Genomic DNA, 23,284 nt, shown 5'->3' on the forward strand with positions numbered 1-23,284 from the left:
AAATCACAGGCATACATACTTGGGCACACATCTTCTCCACTAGACCACCAAGCTTCCGCCCGACAGCCAGTGCTGGTTCTAATCCCTGCAGTTTGCAAGGGTTATTAAATTCATGAAATTCTTCCATTTACAACGTAGTAGTTTTTATTGCAACTGATGAATAACAAATTGCCCTACATTGACGAAAACACTGAATTGATCAGTGTTTTAGTAGTAGCCATGACAAAGAAATCATGGGCATACATACTCGATCAATTCAGTGCTTTGTTAATCAGTTACAATAAAAAACTATGGAAGAATTTCATGAATTTGAGGTCACATACTGGTATACTGTTCTGTATGATGAACAACTTTTGATATGTGTACAGACATTACGGTTGTATTTTGTGAAAATAGATGGGGAAACATTGTCTCTTTTTCACGCTCTTCACAGCAAGATGCAAATCCTCACCCCAGAGCAGAATACTGAACATATAAAACATTGACAAAGTTTGGCAAATTTGTGGACATGAATGCAGAGGTCTTTTATCTTTTCTCTTTTCACAAAAATGACAACAAAAAAATCTCCAAAGATAATTTGAGAGGATAAAAACACACTTAGATTCACATCATTTAAACATCTTGCAATGCCCTCATTAATTGTATCATACCACATCAGATTTTTACAGCTGACTTTGATAAAGGTATTAGATTCTACTTAGAACAGATGTTTTCCCCACTGGTGCTCTGCTGTTACAGAAAGGATATCTTGAATGCAAATCTTCTAGCGAAGGGTGTAGGCGGCTTTGAATTCTGTTGTTACCACTGATGAGACAATATTTGTGTAAAATATCTGCATTTTGAAATGATGGTCCCATGAAGGTTTATAAAAGAACAAGAGTTACGTATTGTAGCCATGGATAAGGTTAATGCATGTATAAAGAAAGAACTACAGTTTATATTTGCAAGGTCACATTGAACAGAGTTTGTATAAAGGCTGTTTAGTGTAATTTAATCAAAGCAATAGAAAAAAAAAGAAAAAAAAAAAAAACCCAAACCAAACCAAAACAAGAGACCCACGGGTCTAGCGCTCACCAGAGTATCGCAAGTTCACCTTTCACGCAGTCACTAATCTAAATTATTCACAGCTCTACCAAAATTTGACCAGGCATTCTCAAGTAGAAGATGAAAATGTACAATAAGGGCCCAAATTTTTTAAGATTCCTTAATTATTGGGGATTGGGGCCCTCTGGGTGGGGCATAGTGCCCATTTTGATAAATTTAGATCCTGACCCCCTAGGGATGCTACCTGCCAAGTTTGACAAAAATCCATCATGAGGTTTTCAGGAAGAAGATGAAAATGTACAATTCAGGCCCCCATTTGGACCTTCCCAACCACCTAACTCATAGTATTAACGTAGCTCAATCACTTCTGGTTCTAGAGAAGAACATTTTTAAAGATTCCTTAATTTTGGGGGGTTTTGCCCCCCTGGGGGCCCCCTGGGTGGGGCATGGTGCCCATTTTAACAAATTGAGTTCCTAACCCCCCAGGGATGCTACCTGCCAAGTTTGGTGAAAATGGGTCATGGGGTTCGCAAGAAGATGAAAATGTACAATTTAGGCCCCATTAGAACCCCTCCCCACCCCCTCCCCTGGGTCCCAAGGGGGGCACCCCTGATCCTGCCATGAACAAACTTGAAACTACAGTCATCAATGTACTAACTCATAGTATTAATTTAGCTCTATCACTTCTGGTTCTAGAGAAGAAGATTTTTACAGATTCCTTAATTTTGGGAGGTTTGGGCCCCCCTGGGGGCCCCCTGGGTGGGGCATGGTGCCCATTTTAACAAATTGAGTTCCTAACCCCATAGGGATGCTACCTGCCAAGTTTGATGAAAATCGGTCCTGGGGTTTTCAAGAAGAAGATGAAAATGTAAAAAGTTTACGCACGACGCACGTCGGACGACGCACGACGGAAGCCAGACGAAGGGCGATCGCAATAGCTCACTTGAGCCTTTGGCTCAGGTGAGCTAACAAGACCACAACAAAAAACCCCACTCTATATTTAAGTTGACTCTAGATGACAGGAGTTAATTCAAAACAACCCAAGTTAGCTAATGTTGAAATATACTGGACATAAGTTACGGGAAATATGGCATTTAAACTTCCATACTGTTTGTTCCACAAAACAGAAAGTTGACTCTAGAAGACAGAGTTAAATAAAAAAAAAAAAAATCGAGTAGCCAATGTTGAAATGTACTGGACATAAATTACAAGAAATATGGCATTTAAACTTTCATATGTTTCACAAAACAGTAAAATATCAGTCACCATTGTGCAGCTGTAATAACACCTTACACAGGTGTGATGATGTCATGCCCTCAGAAATATCTCATTGACCTGCACATAAATCTTCACTGAATACACTTTTTTCATGAAATCAAGAATATTGTGTATATACATCATATAAAAAATGTTGCACTTTAAATTTCGTCATTATAACAGGGATAAAAAACAATGAGAAATAAAAAAGGAACGGGACCTCCAAAATTACAGGTTTACTTGCTAGATCTGACCACGTGATTAGAAGGTTGCACTGTAAAAGTCAAAGTACTTGTATGAAGAAGAAATCTGCAGGAAAGCTGGTCATTGGCTGCTAAAAGTGGGGTATGACATGATCTGCATGCAAAGTGTTCAATCTCTCTTAAAAACAAACAAAATCACTAAACTAAAACAGCTTATTCATTTTGGGCTAAACTCTTCTCAAAGTAATTTTAGTTACTTGTATGAAGAAAAAATCTGCAGGAAAGCTGGTCATTGGCTGCTAAAAGTGGGGTATGACATCATCTGCATGCAAAGTGTTCAATCTCTCTTAAAAACAAACAAAATCACTAAACTAAAACAGCTTATTCATTTTGGGCTAAACTCTTCTCAAAGTAATTTTAAGTTGTCCCATCTGCTCATTTATGAAGGCATGGAATCTCTGTAATGAACTGACAAATGTATCACTTTTGCAAAAATTATTTGCATTGTTTGGTCTGGGAATGATGGGAACTGCTGGTGAGTAGATTCAAATGGACAACAGACAGCTTTTGAAAAGGATCTTTCTGGACAGGGCCAATAAGTGATACCCAACCCCCAGAAGTTGAAAAAGAAAAAAAAAAAAAAAAAAGGAAAAGAGGGATAAATGGTACCCAATTATCAAATTTGATTGACTGGATTTCTTTCTTTTTTTTTTTTTTTTTTTTTTTTGAGGAAGTGGGTATTACATCTTTTATTTCACCAATGCATAACAATACATGTACAGAACTTACAATCACACAATCACTGATTCAGAAATGTTCTCTATGGCACACAAGTAAGGATATATCTCACAGTAATCTCTAATAATATGATGGCACTATTGTTTCCATTCTATACACAGACATCCAAAAATCAACACCCCCCCCCCCCAAAAAAAAAAGGAAAAAAAAAAAAAAGGAAAAGAGCAAGAGCCTATAAATTCACAACTGAAGTAGCCATGCCATGATTTTTTTTTTTCCTACAATTACTTATACCTCAGACATATGATCACATTATTTTCACTCTATATAGTCTCTGCTCAGTGAGAGAAGCTGCCAATTTAAACCATGGGCTTTATTTCATTCTGAGACCAGCAGAATAATATGTCCAACTGTGTCTAGTATGACGTAGTAAACATCTACAGTCTCTTAAAACATGCCGAGAGAGTGAGGCAAAATTGGAATTGTAAATAACAACCGTTGCTGCTCGGCATGTAACAAAATTCACTTGAGAATCACATTTGTTGCAATTCAAAATTACATGTACATGCCCCAAAAAAGACTGCAAGAGCAGATCCGTATGGGTACCATACATGTTTGCTGGTACACATACAAGGTTTAGAAACAAAAATATCTTGATCAGCAAATTGGGAATCAAAAGCAAAAACATTGTAGTCTTCATTATTAAAAAGCTTAAAAAGCAATCATCATCATTTCCGTAAAATACTAGTATTAAAACAAACTAGTATTCCCCACATCAACATGGGAAATTCCCCTTTACAGCACACTTAGTAGTATCTAATGTTAATGAGAGGATTTGTAATGAATATTTTCACATATGATCTAAAAATGCTGCTCAGTAGGCATACACCCCATAATGCAGTCAAGGTCTGTAGAATGACCGTCTTATCGGCACTTGACAGCCTCTGTGAATCAATTTAGATATAGAATGTAATAGTTAACTGCAAAACAAAGTGACACTGAAAACCTACCAGTAAGGTGATACTGGCTGGCTTGTCCAGAACAGGCTGATGTCAGCTTTGCACTATCTGAATATGTGTAGCAGACGGTGCAAATGCTTGTAGAGTGCATGCTCATATTTTGGGGGGCTTCCACTATAAATCAGTTTGATTGCCCCATTTCGACACACAGTATGCATCACTTCTATTTACTATACAACATTAAGAATATAAATATTCCTCTTAAGAATATATATTGTGAAGCATTTGTACATCAACTTGTAAATGTGACCTATCAACTTACAGCCATAGAAATAATCTTCTTATAACAATATAAATACACATCCTGCTACCTGCAAGACTGCAGGCTGTCAGTCCATGTTGCACTATTGCTTTCTCATCTCCCAACAGATATGATTGCTACAAAGGAATACCTGTGTCGGTAACCACTGCCCCCTACTGATCATGTCATGATAAAATGATGCCGTATATCAGAGCTTCGACTTGGCACTGTTGGTACATGGAGGCGGCCTGGGGAACAGGGGAAGGCCACTCTTGAACATGGTGACATCATTGATGCTCTGCGGCTGTAACAAAGACAAAGAAAGAGCATGGAAATCTCATCTTAATAATAAATCCATAGGGATTATTTAAACTTTGGAGGACAGTGACATGAATTTCAGAAGCCTTTCATATCCCACATTCTTAACAATTTGACTTGCACAATGTTTGCTCAAGTGGTTGCAACGTGGCGAAAAATGCTTTAGCTCATCCAGTCCATGAAGTATCCTTGGTTTTGTTTTTGTTTTTGTTTTTGTTTTTTGTTTTTTATTGGGGGGGGGGGCATTTATGAGATTATTTCCATAGGATGTTTTCTGCACAAGGAAGTTCTATTTGGCAGCTGTGACTGGCAAAGATTCTGCTAGTAACAGAAAAAGATACTGAAAGCCTTCAGAGAGCTTCAAACTTGGCTCTTTAGAAGACTGTATGGCATCCTAGTTTTATTTATTTATTTTTTAAAAATTGCTTTAAATCAGTTTTTTGCTTACTTCTGATGCATTTGGCAGGATTGGTACTTTCATCAACAACTTGTAACATTTAATGTCATGCTTTTTTATTTTTTTGAGCAGAGTAGAAATTAAAACTTAACCATAGACATCAATGAACCACAAGAAACTATAGACTCAAGAGAGCGTGAAGGACGCCAACCCACCTCGGGAAGCTGGGGCGCCTCCGCGAGGTCCATCTTGTCCTTGGTGGCAGCGTCTGGCTGGTCCGCCCCATCGCCCCTCCCTGGGACGTTCACTCCATCGGCAGCCTGCGGCACGCCCTCTGGGGCAGGCGGGTAGACGTAGACGGCCAGCTTGTGTCTCCGTGGCGCCGACACGCCCAGCAGGGTGCGGTAGAAGGTCAGGAGGTCATCCTTGGTGATGGACTTCAGGAAGGACACTTCAGTCTCCACTGCAAAAATGACAAAACACTTCATACTCAGAACAAAATAGTATTCAAGAAAGAAAAGCTAGTGTGGGGATACCATGAAGTTGGAAGGCTGCCCTGGCTTGGATAAACATTCACCCTTGCCTAGTAAAGTTGAATCTATTTGGTCTGAAGAAATAGCTTTGACTTAACCCTAACTAGGCCGGGGGGGGGGGGCCTCCGAGGCCCCCCCCTCGACGTTCCGCGCGATGTATCGCTCACGTGAAAAGCTATCGCCGCGACGTTTCATGACTTTTTTCTGTCAAGTCTCCCGCATCTTTTGACACCAAATTTGCGATGCCCGGGCGCGCGGTTCCGAAGTTTCGCATAAATATGTACAGGCATGTCAGACCAAAAATTGCTCAAAAACGTGAATTCATGTACAATTTCAATGGAAACTGTGCTTACTGTCAAATTTCATAAAAGCATGATTATTTTGGGGTTTTATTGATTAAAATCATTGAATAACATATTTTCTTGTTCGGAACAATGTCGCGGACAAGTTTCATCGAAAAAACAATGAAAAACATAAAGTCGAAAAAACAAAGAAATACATAAGAAATTAAAAAAACAATAAAATACTTAAGAAATTTTATCGGATAGCTCAATTTTTTTCTCTTATATTTGCTTAGGACACCAAAAAGAACATTTACACAAAAAAATGTGCCCATTTTGAGCTTTATTTAGTGATTTATACCAAATTGTCCGATTTCATGCATCATTATGCATAAATTAGCATATTTAGCATAAATGACAATTTTTTTTAAATCTAACTTCGTAGTACTTTAGATTACATCATAGGCAATGTGTGTGCCAATTTTCGTCGCGATTGCGCGGTCAACGGCCGAGATCTGGAGGGGGGGCCTGGGAGGCCCCCCCCGGCTGTATGATCTACCTAAATAGCCCAGCCTAGTTAGGGTTAAAGTTGGACTTATGAGGGAATAAAATCGATCAATAGAACATAAAGAGAAGAGGACTTTAAAAGACCTTCAACATAGGCGACTATTCGACTTATGCGAGGTCCACTTAAGCAAGGCTGACTGTTTTTGCGAATCCAAGTTACTAATATCGTGTATAGCTTTATTACCGACCTCTACTTAGTACACTCACAGCTGAAGACTCTTCACTGCAGTAGACCGTCACCAATGAGCGTAAACTTTGATGCACATATTCACTGATGGGCGCTATTCATAGTTTTCTAATGTACCCCTGTGGGCGACGAATGAATCAGGCCACCCATGTCTCCAAACGCTACCACGCCTTTGTCTATGTGGCCTTGTACAAATTGTATGTACAGTGTACAGTGCACTCCTGTTATAACGAACATGGCTATAATGAAATTCCAGTTACAACGAATTAAAAATTCAGGCCACAACATTATCTGCTTGTTTTTTATTGCTTATTTGTTCAGTTACAACAAAATTTCAAATAACGAAAGAAAATTGCTGGTCTTGAGGACTTCAGTATAATGGGAGTTCACTATAGTTTTATAGGACGGCAGTACGGTGACACCTTGTTATAATGCAGTCCTCTTTAAAGACTGGTAATTTTCCTTCCTGGTGCCTTGAGGTGAGTGAGCTCAATACATGTGGGTTTCCCAGTATCAGCTAAAAAAACATGGGTGTTATGTGAGGTCACTACTTTTACCTCCGCCACTGAAGGAGGAGGTTAAAGTCATCATCAATGTTGGTTAGTCTGTTTGCATAAAAACTCAAAAAGTTGCAAATGGATTTAAATGACACCTGCAGGAAAAGTTGATAATAAATTTTTGAAATAATCTGGCAATTTTTTATGGATTTCTGAAGGTTAAAAAAAAAATCTTTTTGCAGATAGGGTGAATAAACTTGGGAGTTCAAGAAACGCATATTTGAGGTATACATACTCGCTCTAAAGCGCGTGCTCTGCTTTGGCGAGGCACCGCAAAGCTGGAAGTTGATGACATAAACAAAAGGCTTCTATATTGGGAAATGGGGCAATCTTCAGCATGTGAGTACAAAGTATAATAGTGGGTGGAAATGAGCTGCTTCCATGGCTTCTGCTTCTTCTTTTTCTGCTAGGCAGAGGTCTGCCCTCCATGAGTGCTTTTCTACCTTTTTTTTTCATCATCATAATTATTTCACAATTCCCAACAAGGATATCATAAGATTTAATGCATATTCTTTGGTTCTCCGGGATAGCCCAATTGATCTTCACAGTTCAAAAGAGTTCTATCTTGCATCGCTGTACTCACCTCTCTCAAAGTTGTACTGCTTACTGGTCACCTCTGTCCAGTGTCTGAAGGCCTCCTCCCTCAGCTGTTTCGGCTTCTCTGACCGCTTGACCGCCAGTGCAGTCACATGCTTCTGGTACGCCTCCTCTGACATCTCTTCTAGGTAAGACTAATGAGACACACAAAATTGTTTTTGCATAATTATCATACTGTAACCTGCCACAGTGACCTCAAACTTGTGCTTCAGTGCTTTCAGACATTCCACAAACATTATAAATCAGATATATCATGCAAGCAACATCACAATAATGTGACCATAATGACTTATAGTTCAAGGTCCCTTTTGAACATAGTATGTCCAATAATTCTGGTATATCAAAGTACAGGGGAAACTCAATATAACAAACACTGCTATGACAAGATATCGGTTATAACGAGGAAACTTACGCGGTCCAAACTTTCCTTCTACACAAGTCTATGTAAAACGCTACTCTTATGACGAGATTAACTGTTAAAAAATAACTGCTAGAACGATATCAGTAGCTCCACATGTACAAACTGGTGTCTTTATTTATGCTTTTTTCATGTCTGCTGAAACAATGAGATATCGGCTATACTGAATAAAACTGCTTGGTCCCGATCTTCTCATTATATCGAGTTTCTCCTGTAGCTCGGGCTGTCTTCACTCATGCAGGATACTGCTCAAACTTTCACGAATCTTTTCCATCTCTCCTTTTCTATCAGTGTGGTCATGCAATATCCACAACTACTTGGGGAGAAAATGTTCCACAGTCCAAAATATTGTTAAACATTAATTTAACATCCAAACTTGCTTTCATAATGGGAGTGACTAGGACAACTTTCTACAGCCTCACCTCCATGCTGGCAAGGAAAGCCTCTATCCTGGAGTCCAGGTAGGCCGGAGCTCTCTCAGACTGGATGATAAACCGAAGACCCTGCACCCCGTTGGACCGCCTCACACCACTGAACACCAGGTAGCCTGAGATAAATTAGTGCAGTTTACTTCATTGTTTAAATACGATTGCTATGTCGGAAAGAAACAATTCAAATACAGTCAAAGCTGTCTTTCGTTAGCGACCACCTATCGCAGCCACCTGCCGTATACAGCGACAAAAGACAGTTCCCTCCGAGAGAAAAAGCATGTTATAGACCTTGTCAATAGTGGCCACCTGTCTATAATGGTCACTTTTTGTCTCCCTTGGGTGGCCGCTATAGACAAGTTTGACTGTACTTTATACATTTCTGTGCATAATGTAATCATTCCACAACAAGAGTACATCCAGATGATAATTATTTCCTTATTTGGGCTTGATCATTCCAGTGAGGTTGTTAAGAAAAAAAAAATTAAAATAACAATGGTAGATTCTCTTATATCTACCTACTTCTATATATCTTTTGAAAATCTAGATAATCAATAAATCATAACAGGAGAAACAAAAACAATATAGGTCCAGTGAGGTCGTTAAAAAAATGAAAAAAAAAAGGTTGATTCTCCTTACATCTCCCTACTTTGATGTATCTTTGAACATCTGGATATAAATCAATATAGCAATAACAGAATAAAAAAAAGAAAGAATCAATATAGGCCCACATAAAGTACACAAGCAGAAGCAGAGATTCACTTCCTTGTGACTTTACATCAAGAACTTATATTAAAAGACAAGTTGTCATTTCCTTGAGGCATTACACTGCTCACTGATAAAGTCTCAAAATCGGGAGCAAGAGACATACCTAGTTGTTCCTTTGTACGTAGCATGTTGAAGCAGGGCTCACTGACGATCTGGCAGAAGAGCTCAAGTAGCATGTTATTCTTGGTCGCCTGGATGTCAGTCTGGTAGTAGATCTCAATGCCGGAGCTGTTGTGCACCTCATTATTGCGGTGATAGGTATAGTAGCATCCTGACGATTTTCAGAATTATGTGTATGATTAGAGGAAGCAAAAATGTTATCTGGGTTCAGTATGGACTAAAATAGTCATAACAGGATAAGACCAGCACTACACAATATTCTATTTTAATTGGACTAATTTTTCATCTCATGTTGTAGTAGTTTTGTTTTGCTTTTTCATCTCATAATGATCATTATCACTATCACTATTATCAGATTCATTATCATCATCAAAATCATCATCAGCACAGGATATAAGACAAAATTTATCACAATGCTCTGAAGTCATTTCACATTATTATATCCTGCTGCAGCAATAGCTGCCAACTGACTGATAGTCAGTCATAATTGTAAGCAGGCGTAGGGATCCTTGCCACTAATTCCAGCAATTTTTACATCTGGACCATGGACTGGACATACTATCTTCTATACATTGTGATTCACATGTGCATTGTGCCCATTTGTTTGTTTGTTTGTTTGTTTTTTCAAGATGTGAAAGGTGAGGGACGAGGTGCTCTATTCAACTGGGTGCCTCGCTGAATAGAGTGCCTTATAAAGAGTGCCCTATTTGCATAATGGCCACACAATCTCATTGGTTACATACTATGACCTCATAATTTCGATTTCACAACTTTCGGCTGCGAGACTGTGACTGGGCATTCCAACGAACGGAACCTCACCGTCTGGTAGCTGTATCTCCCGGTGCCTCTTCAGCTGGCCGGGGAGCAGGGGCCTGCTCCCAGTGTTGGCCTTGAGGATGCCTTCCAGCGTCTCCATGCTCGATGATGCCATCTCCTGGGTCATGTTGCCATGGAAGAGGGCCTCAATGTGGATCTTGGAAAGGAGCTGGGGGATGTAGCTCTGCATCCTCTCAATGGTCACCTCTGTGAACAGGGCAACAGTGGAAGAGAAAGTCGTGTTTAGATCTGTGCGCGTGTGTACACAGGGATGTGGACCAAACTTTCTCATTTGGCAGGCAACAAACTAACAAAAACTAAATCACTCCAAAATCTCTTCAATGAAGCCAACTTTTACATACATGATATTAAGAAAAATGTGCTGGATAGAACATTTTGCTCAATTTTGTTTTTGTTATCGTTATTGGAATGGAAATCGCCAATCATGCTGGATTTCGAAACTGCAACAGAAAAAACAAGAGACCCGCGGGTCTGGCACTCACCTGAGTATCGCAAGTTCACCTTTCACGCAGTCACTAATCTAAATTATTCACAGCTCTACTAAAATTTGACCAGGCATTCTCAAGTAGAAGATGAAAATGTACAATAAGGGCCCAAATTTTTAAAGATTCCCTAATTTGGGGGGATTGGGGCCCCCTGGGGCCCTCTGGGTGGGGCATGGTGCCCATTTTAACAAATTGAGTTCCTAACCCCCTAGGGATGCTACCTTGGTCTTGGGGTTTTCAAGAAGAAGATGGAAATGTAAAAAGTTTACGCACGACGGACGACGGACGACGCACGCCGGACGCCGGACGAAGGGCGATCGCAATAGCTCACTTGAGCCTTTGGCTCAGGCGAGCTAAAAAGCTTAAAACATGATACAGGGTACATTTCTTAAAGGGATGGGTACAGTATTGGTGGAGATGAGAATTGGGCTTCTAACTTTTTGCAAGATACCAAGAAAACACTTATGATATAGTATAGAGCATACCATTTTAAGAGGAATTCAAAGGTTATTTGATGAAAATCGGGTTTGGAATGACTGAAACATCCAAAAAACAAAGTAAAACAAAGCGATCGTAATAAAGTGTGGGTCCCACACTTTATTAGAATCGCTCTTTTTTGGATATCTCAGCCATTTCAAAACCAATTTTCATCAAATAAATGTTGAATTTCTCATAGAATTACATGCCCATTCATATTTCATAAGAGGTTTCTCATTTTCTCACCAAAAAATGTTAAAACCTGAAATTAGGTCTCAATCAAAACTATACGATCCCTTTAATCTAATATGACCATTCTACTCAAAAATCAAAGATACAACGACAGGAATTTTGTGGAAACTGTGTGGTGACACGTCAAGACAGTTTAGAGTACCTATGATAGTTTCCTTACAGTTCCTTGAATATATTTGTGAAGGTAGATTTTTTTTTCTTTTCTTTTCTCTGTTGTTGCTAAACTTCAATGTTAAAGATCAAAACTCTGAATTGGTTGAAACAGCTTAAACACTTTCAATGTACAGTACATCTCTGATGATAATGACAGTACGGTAAACCACATCTACTGGCTTGGCGATGTCCATTCATTCATATGGTACTATTAAAGGTTCACTGTGCACAATAACACTCGCATTCTTTTTCACTTCTTGAAAAAAACCCCACAGAAATGTGGCTATGACGACTGGTATGCCTCCGCCATAATGATTCTCCTAATAGGTCTACAGTACGTCTCGACAATGTGTGATGACAGTTTCATCTAATTGGCAAGATATTAAGATGACATTTTATAATGTGTTGAGTGTTCACTTTCCTTGAACTAAGCGTAATTGGATGAATGGCTAAATTTTCTAAGGGCTCAGTCACACAGCCCAAAAGTCGCGTGAACGCATGAATCACGAATGAAATTTGGTTGTGCGTGCTTGTCTGTCAAGAATTCATCGCCGATTTACGCGATGAAAATCAGCTATGAATTGCACAAGAATTACGGAAATATCATGCAAAAATCACTAACAAACCACGCAGTTTCAGCGCATAGGCACGCAAAGGTCCCAAATAGGGCGAATACGTGGTTGTGCGCGACGACTGAGGTCCACGGAAAACAACGCATATTCTGCGCATTATCACTAATGAAATGCGTAAGAATGGTGCACGATTCGCGCATGAACGCGATAGCGTCAACATTTTCGCGAACTATCACTGATATTCCACACAAATTTTGCGCATTGTCCGCGTAAGAACACGCAAACTACGCCAAAAATTATGTAAAACAGTGCAATACTGTGTAAGCTTTTACGCAAAGCCGAGATTTGAGCTGCTCAAAACCTGGAATCGCGTAAAGCGCCGATCCGGCGGACAACTACGGAGGTTCCATGCCAGACAAACTCATGAAATGCGCAAATCCCGCACGTATCGCGTAAGGCTCAAATTTTTTCGTTTATGGTCAGTTTTACGGTAAAGGGTGTAACTTTCAATTTTTAGCCTTTTGGCCCACCCTGAACACATAGATTTACAGATCTCAAAGATTTTTTCCCATGTGAGTCACCTTATGAGTAGCCACCTTGGGTAGCATAATCAGGTCCAGGTATTGATGCGTTTTGTTTTGACAGTCACATATGTGCCCTAAAAATGACTATTTTGTTGCATTGAAATTCATATAACATTTTTGAAATGTTAATAATTTTCTACAGCAACTGCAGAGATCTAATTTTTTATGTTAAAAGCATAGTTGTATGGTCAATTGAAATGACCAAATTAGTTTGGTTTGTATCTGGCCCTTTATTTTAGAATACTATGACTTCAAATTTGAGGTTTCGGAGGCTTCATTTTCCGTTAACAATTGTTTACAAACTTTGATGGACAGTAATGATCAGTGGATGTGTTTTGGTTACTTTCTTTTATGCTGAAAATAGTAGGGTACAGCTAAACTTTAGACTTACATCAAAGTTTACTTGATTCTAGGGCTATTTGAAATTTTGTGATAATTTTATTCCATCAAGTGAAATTTCCGTTAGCAGTTTTGAAGCCTCCGAAACAAAGTGTTTAGTCAAATAATATGAATATAGATAAGAGAAGCGACCTAATCTATATGTCAAAATGTAGGATATAGGGCCCTAACCTAATAGACCAAAAATAGTTAAAATCCGCCAAACTCTCTGAAAATAGGAGACAATACAAATTTTCCGTTAACACGTGAAGCCTCCGAGACGCATTGAACCCTCCGAAACAGCAAAAACGTCTAATTTGACATTTCTGATAAATTCTTTGAGTGTCTGCCCCAAATTATGCCATGAAATCATCAACAGACATGGACAGACAACAAAAATAATAAAAACATTATGATACTGCAATAATTTTTTGAGCTAATACACTTTATAGAGAAAAAGTGGTTTCGGAGGCTTCAAAAGGATGTTAACACTGCATTTTTGTGATTTTCTCTGGACAAAATCAAATTAGATTTATTGTTCACCCACCCAATGATCGCTTATGACGTATCTAAAGATATTTAATCACATTCAGTTTTCTGGCTGCTTTGTTTACTCACCAATATAGATTTACTATACGATTTACCTATTTTTCTTTAACAGTGCAGACGTGTCACACATAACTCACCTTTTCATTCAGCAATAAGATATTAGCAGATGAGGATGTTGCCTCACAAATATGTTTAAACAGTGTATATCAACCAAAAAAGACACAATATACCCATCACTTTCTACATAACATACATGATTTTTATAAAAACATAAGGCATACCAAATTAATTTTCCAGATGTTTCGGAGGCTTCATTTTATGTTAACAGCATGTAAATGGAATGTTTTGATTACAATTTTGTAATTCTAAGTCTATCACATAACTGTTTGGACTGAATGAGACTTAATGATTCCTCAAGCAAGGTGTAGATAGTTGTTTAAATGTATGAAAAGCATTTATTTTGTAGGTTCCCTTTGGAAACAATGGAACAGGCTAGATATTGTGAGTAATGAAAGTGACTTCCAGCTTGCGTTCATGCCCACATCATGCAACAGTATTGCAACAAAGCAAGTAGTTGTGGATACATCAATGTTCTTAAGTTGGATAACTCATTTTTACTCTTGAGAGAAGTTGAAGTGTTGTGACCATATTTGTATCACTCTTTTGACTGGTTAGACTTTGATAAAATGAAGACCAAACAATTACTTGATTATTTAGTGTTAAATACACTTTTTTTTTAAAAAAAAGAACTGAACACTATTCCTGTCCTGAAGATTCAAGGACTTTAATAGATGGTTATTCAAGAAGGAAGCATACACTTAACTAAGAAATATATTACTTTTGAATTTAAGGTTGTATCTTTTATGCATGATCCAGAGCAAATGGTGGAAAATACTTTTTGGATTTTTACACTTTCGACTCACTATCATCTGAGTGTAATAGTTTCGAAACACAATCTTTTACATGTCCATTTATAACCCATTGACAAATCCATTCCATTGTTACTCACATGGCATTTGTTTTTGCCATACTAAAATCTTGACTTTTTCAGCTTTCCATTTCTTAACAAGTTCTTTGACTTTCATTTCCAATACTTATTTGGAGGAAAGTAATTAATCAATAAATTTGTGATTGGATTTGAAAATAGCTTACATCTTGCAGATTATCATTTCTCTGGTGTGACTTGGATCACAGGGTACTGTTTTGGAATTTTGACATTTGATTACTTCATTCAGACAGGTTTTCATATCAATCTGTATGTCAGATTTGATGCACGCAAGGTGCAACACAATCTTGATACTATACCCTATTTTCCATACTTTATCATGCTGGCAGTGACCACTTGACTATTTTTGATTACACAAAATGTAACTTGTGTTACGAAACATCTCTTCGCATACATGTGTGAGACTCTTATGACATGTTTGCGGATGTTGTTCTCAGTGCAGTAAATGGACAGTAATGGTTGGGATAGGATTGTTTATAAATGACGGATATATAATAGACCTCTACTTACAGTATAAATAGCCTGTTGCCATGGGGTACATGTAGTTTGCATGGGTGGGTGACTGGAGAAGTTATGTTCATGAAGAACAATATTGAAATGATTGAAATCTTTATAATCTGTTTAGTCCTGGCTTTTCTGGAAAAAGTTACAAGCCCCTAACTATTTTGAAATTCAAAGGGTTAAAACAGTAGTCCGTGGGTTTATATACTATTTAGAACAAACTTATGGGTTTCTAACAAACTTAGATATTTAAACACATTTGCTGCTTTTTAATTTTTTTGCTAAAAAGGTTGTCATTTTTAGAAACAGTAAAAGTTCTGTTAGCAATTTCTCAATGCGTACCTTCAAAAACAGGCCTCCTAGCTGTCACAGGAGTCACACAAACTGGAATTTTATAAAATAACTATACAAAAAGAAGCCTGTGAAGAATTAAAAAAATGAAAAATAAAATGATATGAAACAGAGGTGACTTGTATACCACAGAAAAAGACAGTAAAATTCTAACTATCATATATTATAGGGAACTATACATTTGGTCAACATTTTTTTTTTTTTATTCAAATTCGTACACAGTCATGGGTAGGGTATGTACATTTATCTTTTCAACAGGCGATTCAAAAAGATGAATGGGATCTTGACCATTTCAATTTCTATTGAGCTCCATGATAATATCACCAATATATTGATTATTCCAACTCCATTTTGATGATGACAGTTTGATGATGACCCTTACACAGAATGGCTGATCGGTGCTTAAGATTGCTGTTCTATGACCATGATCACTGCATTTGATAGCTGTAGTAGGGGATATCAGGCATGGTCACATGCAAAAGAATGTTTATAAGCCTTTTTTCCCCTTTCTATATTTTACAATGCTATGTTGTAATCTAACCGTCATGCCATCACATAGTCTATTTTCTATCCCTTTCTCAACAACAGTTGAAATTGATTTCACATGTATATAAAACAATCATGATGGGTGATTTATGTCAATATACATCCCACAAACTGCACTTATAAAGCAAGCAAACATAATCTTTGCATAAAGTCTATAGCTACAGTTCTAACTCATTGAAAGTAATTCTTACTGCATTATGATGAAAAGTTTGACAAATGCATACAGCTGTACATGTGTGTAGCCTAATCATGTTCTGCATTGCCAAAGTCATGGATATGCAAATACAGTGTATGTATACAACTGAGCATAAAGATTTAAAATATTTTTCTTTGTCTCTCAACATATATGTTGGAAAGTCTTTTTTCTGCATACAAATAAATACTATTTTACATGTTACAACATTGTTAGTTATTTGGAAACAATCAGCTGCATTAATGTACTTCATATCACCTTGAAATGGACCATTTTTGCATGTTAACAGTCATGATGAAGCCTCCGAAACATGCGTTGCTGCTAACTTTAAGCCGAAAAAAGAAAAGAAAAAGATGTTCCTAATCAGAGTACTTTTATTGCTACTGTTGCAATTTCCTTTAGAATCATATTGCTTCATGTAATGTCATAAATTCGAACTGAGCATTGCTCAAAGTGTACATGTACACAGTTTGTTATTCACTTTTGTGGAAAACAAATTCCTTATAATAATAAGTACAATTTGTATGAAGGGTAAACATTATGCACTGCCATAAAATGTACATCTGTATACTAGTGTTATTCACATTTTATTGATGCCTTGTTGTTATTCTAGCATGTAGTGATAGTTGCTTACTGTAGTTTTATTATTTTAAGTGAATACAGGACTAGAACTTTGTGTTAGCAGTTTTGAAGCCTCCGAAACGCACTAGTTTGTTAACTGAAGCCTCCGAAACTCACAAGTCTGAAAATTTCAACTTTGTCAAAAATAATCAAATTTCTTTGGGATTTGGGTTGATGAATGTTTGTTACCAAGAGATAATTTAGGGCTATGTTTAGAGTGGCTCTTGCTTCTAGAACATTCTTTTAACTTAAAAATAGTTTGTCAGGTACCATTTTTACCTTGGAATTTTAAGTTCACATCCAAATAATTGCAAGAGCGAATATCTGTTGGGGGAAAAGTGTTTTGATATTTTAAATATATGTTCACAGCAAATGAAAAGTTGCATTACCTCCACCATTTATCTTCATTTGGTTGCTGTGGGTGATCAAAACATTCTTGTTGTTTTTACCTAAATTTATCTAAAATTCCATAATAGTCACTTCATTTTTCATATTTAGCCTAAGAATTAAGCTCTGGAATGACAAAATATTGAAAATATAGACATTCCTATATAAAATAAAGGCAAAGATAAAAATGGAAACACAACTTTAATTTTTGACCCTTGCCACATCAAAGTTACACCCTTTACTGTAAAACTGACCTTATGCGACTTTTGAGCTGTGTGACCGGGCCTTAAGACAGCATGTATTTGGGGATTTGGGGACTTTTACTTGACTTTTGACCCTTTTATATTAAAGTCTATGCATTGAATAATTTTCAAGGTACAGAGAAAAAGTGTAATTTCTGTAATAAATAGTACATTGTTAGCATCTTGGTCTGGCCTTTGACCCTTGACCTTTGAACCTTGACCCTATGACCTTAAAATTCCCTTCACTGCCAGGCATGAACATGCATTTACATATTAGTTTCATGATGATACCTTGAGCCACTTCCAAGATATGGAGGAAAAAGTGAAATTTAGCACTTTCACTTGACCTTTGACCTTTTGACCTTTGACTCTTTTGGCCAAAAACTTTCCAGAGAATCTCTATTGGATAATACATGTACGTATACACCAAGTTTCAAGAAAAATCCTGCAGGCACTGCATAAATATGATGGAAAAAGTGAAATTTAATGATTGACCTTGACCTTTGACCCCCGATCATTGACCTGATGACCCCAAAGTTCCTCAGATAATCACTACCAGAAAGTACATGCATATGTACTATGTTCCATGAAGGCACCTTGAACCATTTCCCAGATATGGAGAAAAAAGTGAAATTTTAACATTTTCACTTGACCTTTGACCTCATGACCTAAAACTCTCACTAGAGAATCTTTATTGGGTAATACATGTATACACTAAGTTTCAAGAAAATACCTTCACGCATTGCATAAATATGGGGAAAATAGTGACATTTTAAGTACAACTTCACCCCCTCATACATATACCTGCCAAGTTTCATTAGGATACCTCAAACAATTTTTTTTAGTTATGATGTCCACAAAATTGATTACGGACGGACGGATGGACGGAAGGACGGACAACCCAAAAACATAATGCCTCCGGCAACACTTCATGGCGGAGGCATAAAAAAGACTTCTCTCATCCAGTGTAACAAAGAAAAAAAAGAAAAAAAGGTAGGCATCTGTGTTTCCTACTTACCATCCATGCATTGTGCCATCTCTGCCTTGGTCCAAGCGTACTCTGCCATCAGGATAGAGGTGTAGTACACAGCATGCCGATGGGGCTGCTCCGCATGGAAATTGTTCAGCATTCGCGAGTACTGTGGGGAAAAACACACAAACATGAGGAGAAACATGATCAGCTCTTCCATTACATTTGAGAATGTAAAAGTGAAAAATATAACATTCAAGCATCTTCATGCAAAAGTGAAGGTGCGTTAATTATCTAACAGGTAGTGCAAAGGTCAAGTGCCATGGTCTCATTGACAGAATAGTAACAGGATCTTGGAAGTCTTTGATATTTGGCATGAAGATGATTGCAAAGTAAAACATAGATACTGTCACATAGGAAATCAAACTGTTATTACTGGTGGCGCCTTTTTGATGGTACCTCTCTTTCTGAAGTTTAATTGAAGAAATACAATTTGCTGATTGGAATTGCATGACATAACTTTGGCAACACTTGTATCATCTCTTGAATTACTCTAGATCATCTTCATGATAATAAACCCTGCAGGTGTTAAGACCTCTCTGAACATTCAGGGTGCGAATCTTCATTACAATATATTTGGTAGTAAACAGCATTCAGATTTTATCTTTGATACTTTCTCCTTGATGACACTGGACCACTTCTCATCATTTTTTGCGAATGGTAGTCTACAGCATTCAGACTTTATCTATACTGTCTCCCTAATGACACTGAACTGCTTCTAATTATCCTGGAATTGTTTGTTACAGCATGAATGGTAGTCTACAGCATTCAGACTTCATCTTACCGTCTCCCTGATGACATCAAAGCGCTTCTCATCGATGACAAATGTCGTCATTTTCTCAAATATCCTCTGCAGCAAGAGAGACATCTTGTCGCTGTAGCCGCTCACACTGACCTGTGGGGGTAAAAAATCACTTGTTTGGTCAGCCACCAAACACATTGCATCATGTGCTGCTGTTCAATTCAGGTTGTGCAAGAGCTGTCCATACACATATACTAGTAACCACCAATATGGTTTTCTTTTCAAACCATTGATTCAATACACAGTCAAACCTGTCTGTAGTGGCAAACCAAGAGAGACAAAGAAAAGGGGCTATTATAGACAGGTGGCTGCTATAGACATGTGGCCGTTGAGGCAGGTTTGACTGATTTCATTTCGTGTGCTGGAAATACCATGCGATAATCTGTCTTCCCATAAATGAGTACAAATAAATACAAGCTAATTGGTCTGAACAAAAAAAAAAAGCATGCAAGAAAACAAAAATAATGCCTCACTAACCTACGTGGAGTACTTCATTATAACAACTTGCTACTAGCCTGCTCAAAAGATGAGATGTAGGGAATTAGCAGTACAGCAAAATGTACATAGGAGTATACAAGTACATGCCATTTGCTACATCATTCTGACTCTATTGCAAAAGGTCTCACCATTTCTATGTGCTAGTGTTTCTAAAGCCATACATTATGCATGTATCTTCATTCCTATTTCCATTCATGACAGAAATACCTATTACTTCAATTCACTGGACTTTTTGTAACAGTGCACCATATCTGGTGTACATATACAGTGAAACCCTGTTATAACGAGTTCGGTTATAATGAGGAACCGCTTTTAACGAGGTGATCGAGTCGGTCCTGTTTTCCTTTGCGTGTAAACTTATGGCAGAACGAATCAGTTATAACGAGTTCGGTTATACCGAGATTCCGGTTATAACGAGGACATTTTTGGTGCATCATGATAAAGACTAGAAATGTCGCTTTGGCGACTGGTACGCCTCCGCCATAATGCATGATTTTCCCAATAGGTCTAGATAGTACATGTGGACACTGTGTGATTACATTTTCACAAAATTGGCAAAATATTGGAATGACAAGTTTGTCACAAATGTGTTGAATGTTCACCTTCCTTGACGTAGGTTTAATTGGATGAATAAGAGAGCATGTATCTAGGGATTTAAGGACTTTAACTTGACTGTGACCCATTCATACATTTAGGCATTGAGTAATTTTCAAGGTACAGGTGTGGAGAAAAAGTGCAATTTCTGAATTGAATAGTAAATTGTTACCATTTTCATCTGGCCCTTGACCCTAAAATTCATAAGATAATTACTTTCAGGTAGAACATGCATAATATGTACTAAGTTTCAAGGTAACTTGAGCCACTTCCGAGATATGGAGGAAAAAGTTAGTTCAGCACTTTCACTTGATCTTTGACCTTTTGACCTTTGAGGCAAAAAGAGAAAAAAAAAACTTTCCAGAGAATTTCTATTAGGTTACACACGCATACAACAAGTGTAAAAAAATAACCCTGCTGGCATTGCATAAATATGAGGGTAATAGTAAAATTTTGAAGTCTTGCACTTGACCTTTGACCCCTGACCTTTGACCCCATGAACCCTACATTCTCTAGATAATCACTTCCAGTCAGTACATGTATATACTATGTTCCATGAAGATACCTTGAACAATTTTCCAAGGTACGGAGAAAAAAAAAGAAGTTTTAATATTTTTACTTGACCTTTTGACCTTTGACCTCATGACCCAAACTTTCACCAGAGAATCTTAATTGGGTAATACATGTATACACTAAGTTTCAAGAAAATATCTTCAGGCATTCAATAGATATGGTGGAAATAGTGAAATTTTATGTATTTGACCCTGACCTTTTGACCTTTGACCTTTGACTTCATGACCCAAACTTTCACCAGAGAATCTTAATTGGGTAATACATGTATACACTAAGTTTCAAGAACATCTCTTTAGGCATTCAATAGATATGGTGGAAATAGTGAAATTTTATGTATTTGACCCTGACCTTTTGACCTTTGACCTTTGACCTCATGACCCAAACTTTCACCACAGAATCTTAATTGGGTAATACATGTATACACTAAGTTTCAAGAAAATATCTTTAGGCATTCAATAGATATGGTGGAAATAGTGAAATTTTATGTATTTGACCATGACCTTTTGACCTTTGACCTTGAGCATGTGCACCCAAAAGTTGATAGGCACAACTTCACCCCCTAATACACATACATGCCAAGTTTCATTAGGATACCTCAACAGGTTTCGATAGTTACCTTGTCCACAAAATTCATTACGGACGGACGGAAGGACGGACGGACGGACAACCCGAAAACATAATGTCTCCGGCACCACTTCGTGGCGGAGGCATAAAAAACATAAGCAATTTGATCGGATACAACAAGGTTCCATTTCTTGACCTACCGCTTTCAAACACACGAAAGACGAAACATTGAAAACTGAATTCACGCTATCCCCGTTTTGCAGAGTTGTTGTTGTTGTTGTTGTTGTTCATTTTCCATCTGTGAAGATGGCTGGATAGCCCATATTCAGCTACACTAAGCTGGTCTTCCATGGGGTCCAGTTGAATGTGGGGTACGACCACTTCACCGGGTTAGACACCCTGCTCTTTGCGATGAATGAATGAAGCGGGATCTTTTACGTGCATGAGCTGTGACTCTCTCATACACGGGACCTCCATTTTATGTCCTATCCGAGGAACAGAGTGTTTTGCCTCTTACTAGAGGGGACGGTATGTTTACACACAACATTGATTGCTCAGTCCAGACTCGGGTTCGAACCCGGGCCGCGTGATCGTGAGGCAGACGCGCTACCGACTGAGCCAACTCACAGAGTTTGTGCTGAACGCAGTAAATGTGCATACACACCAGCACTGTGGATGCATACGGTCCCCGTGCCGTCTCTCTACATGTACATCTGAAGCCGGAAGACTCGGAAACAAACATGTTTCAGTCCCGCCGTTAGTCCATTACTGAATTGACGAATAGCCGAGTACCGTTTCTTCCATGTTTTCTTCTAAACCATGCAATAAGCGACAGGAATACCTCCCGATGTTCCTACTAAGTTACTTAACATAATCTTTCAATTTTTTTTTTTTCACGAGATACATGTGCGTGATATTAGGTCAGACCACACCGCAACGAGAGAAAAAAAATTACGCATTCAAAAACTTTTCATATAGCGACACTCGCGGCCAAAAATGGACAAATATGTTTTTGGAATGCGTGTGTAACCCATCATTATATCCTTTCCATTATCAGCTCCTACTTCCAGTTGTTTTGCTGGTTAGTAAATATTAGGGTGTATAGTACATAATGATTAATGCCGAGATAATTATTGAAATCATCGTAATCCTGCCGGGTGACAGTCGCGTAAAATAGTTGAATAACATGTGTTAATCACCTTGAGTCGGTGTTCAGATAAAGAATCAAACGCATTTAGCATTTTGAATAGATCTAGGTTTGTTCATTAACATTTAACTCTGCATTTCAAAATGAAGATTTTCTTTCTTTCAGAATGGCATATGAGGTAGAGATTTGCGTAAAAAGGATCACAATCTTCCAAATTCAACCCTGTCACATATTTTTCCAAGAAAGGATGTACAAAACGTAAAGAGATT

General features: G+C 37.9%; 1 protein-coding gene across 1 annotated transcript in view; it reads right to left on the reverse strand.

Annotated features, from left to right (window-relative positions):
- Nucleotides 1–4,246: 4,246 nt before the first annotated feature.
- The window catches only part of LOC140241923 (insulin-degrading enzyme-like), a 47,494-nt gene continuing 28,456 nt past the window's right edge, over nucleotides 4,247–23,284 (reverse strand). The window contains exons 16-23 of the mRNA XM_072321670.1: nucleotides 19,622–19,732; nucleotides 18,826–18,946; nucleotides 10,493–10,696; nucleotides 9,657–9,824; nucleotides 8,780–8,904; nucleotides 7,926–8,073; nucleotides 5,433–5,680; nucleotides 4,247–4,806 (exon numbers count right to left, since the gene is read on the reverse strand). Coding sequence (XP_072177771.1) covers nucleotides 4,711–4,806; nucleotides 5,433–5,680; nucleotides 7,926–8,073; nucleotides 8,780–8,904; nucleotides 9,657–9,824; nucleotides 10,493–10,696; nucleotides 18,826–18,946; nucleotides 19,622–19,732 — 1,221 coding nt within the window. The 3' untranslated portion in view covers nucleotides 4,247–4,710. The remainder of the gene's footprint in view (nucleotides 4,807–5,432; nucleotides 5,681–7,925; nucleotides 8,074–8,779; nucleotides 8,905–9,656; nucleotides 9,825–10,492; nucleotides 10,697–18,825; nucleotides 18,947–19,621; nucleotides 19,733–23,284) is intronic.

The sequence above is a fragment of the Diadema setosum genome, chromosome 18 (assembly GCF_964275005.1).
Source record: "Diadema setosum chromosome 18, eeDiaSeto1, whole genome shotgun sequence".
In the NCBI taxonomy this organism is placed as follows: Eukaryota; Metazoa; Echinodermata; class Echinoidea; order Diadematoida; family Diadematidae; genus Diadema; species Diadema setosum.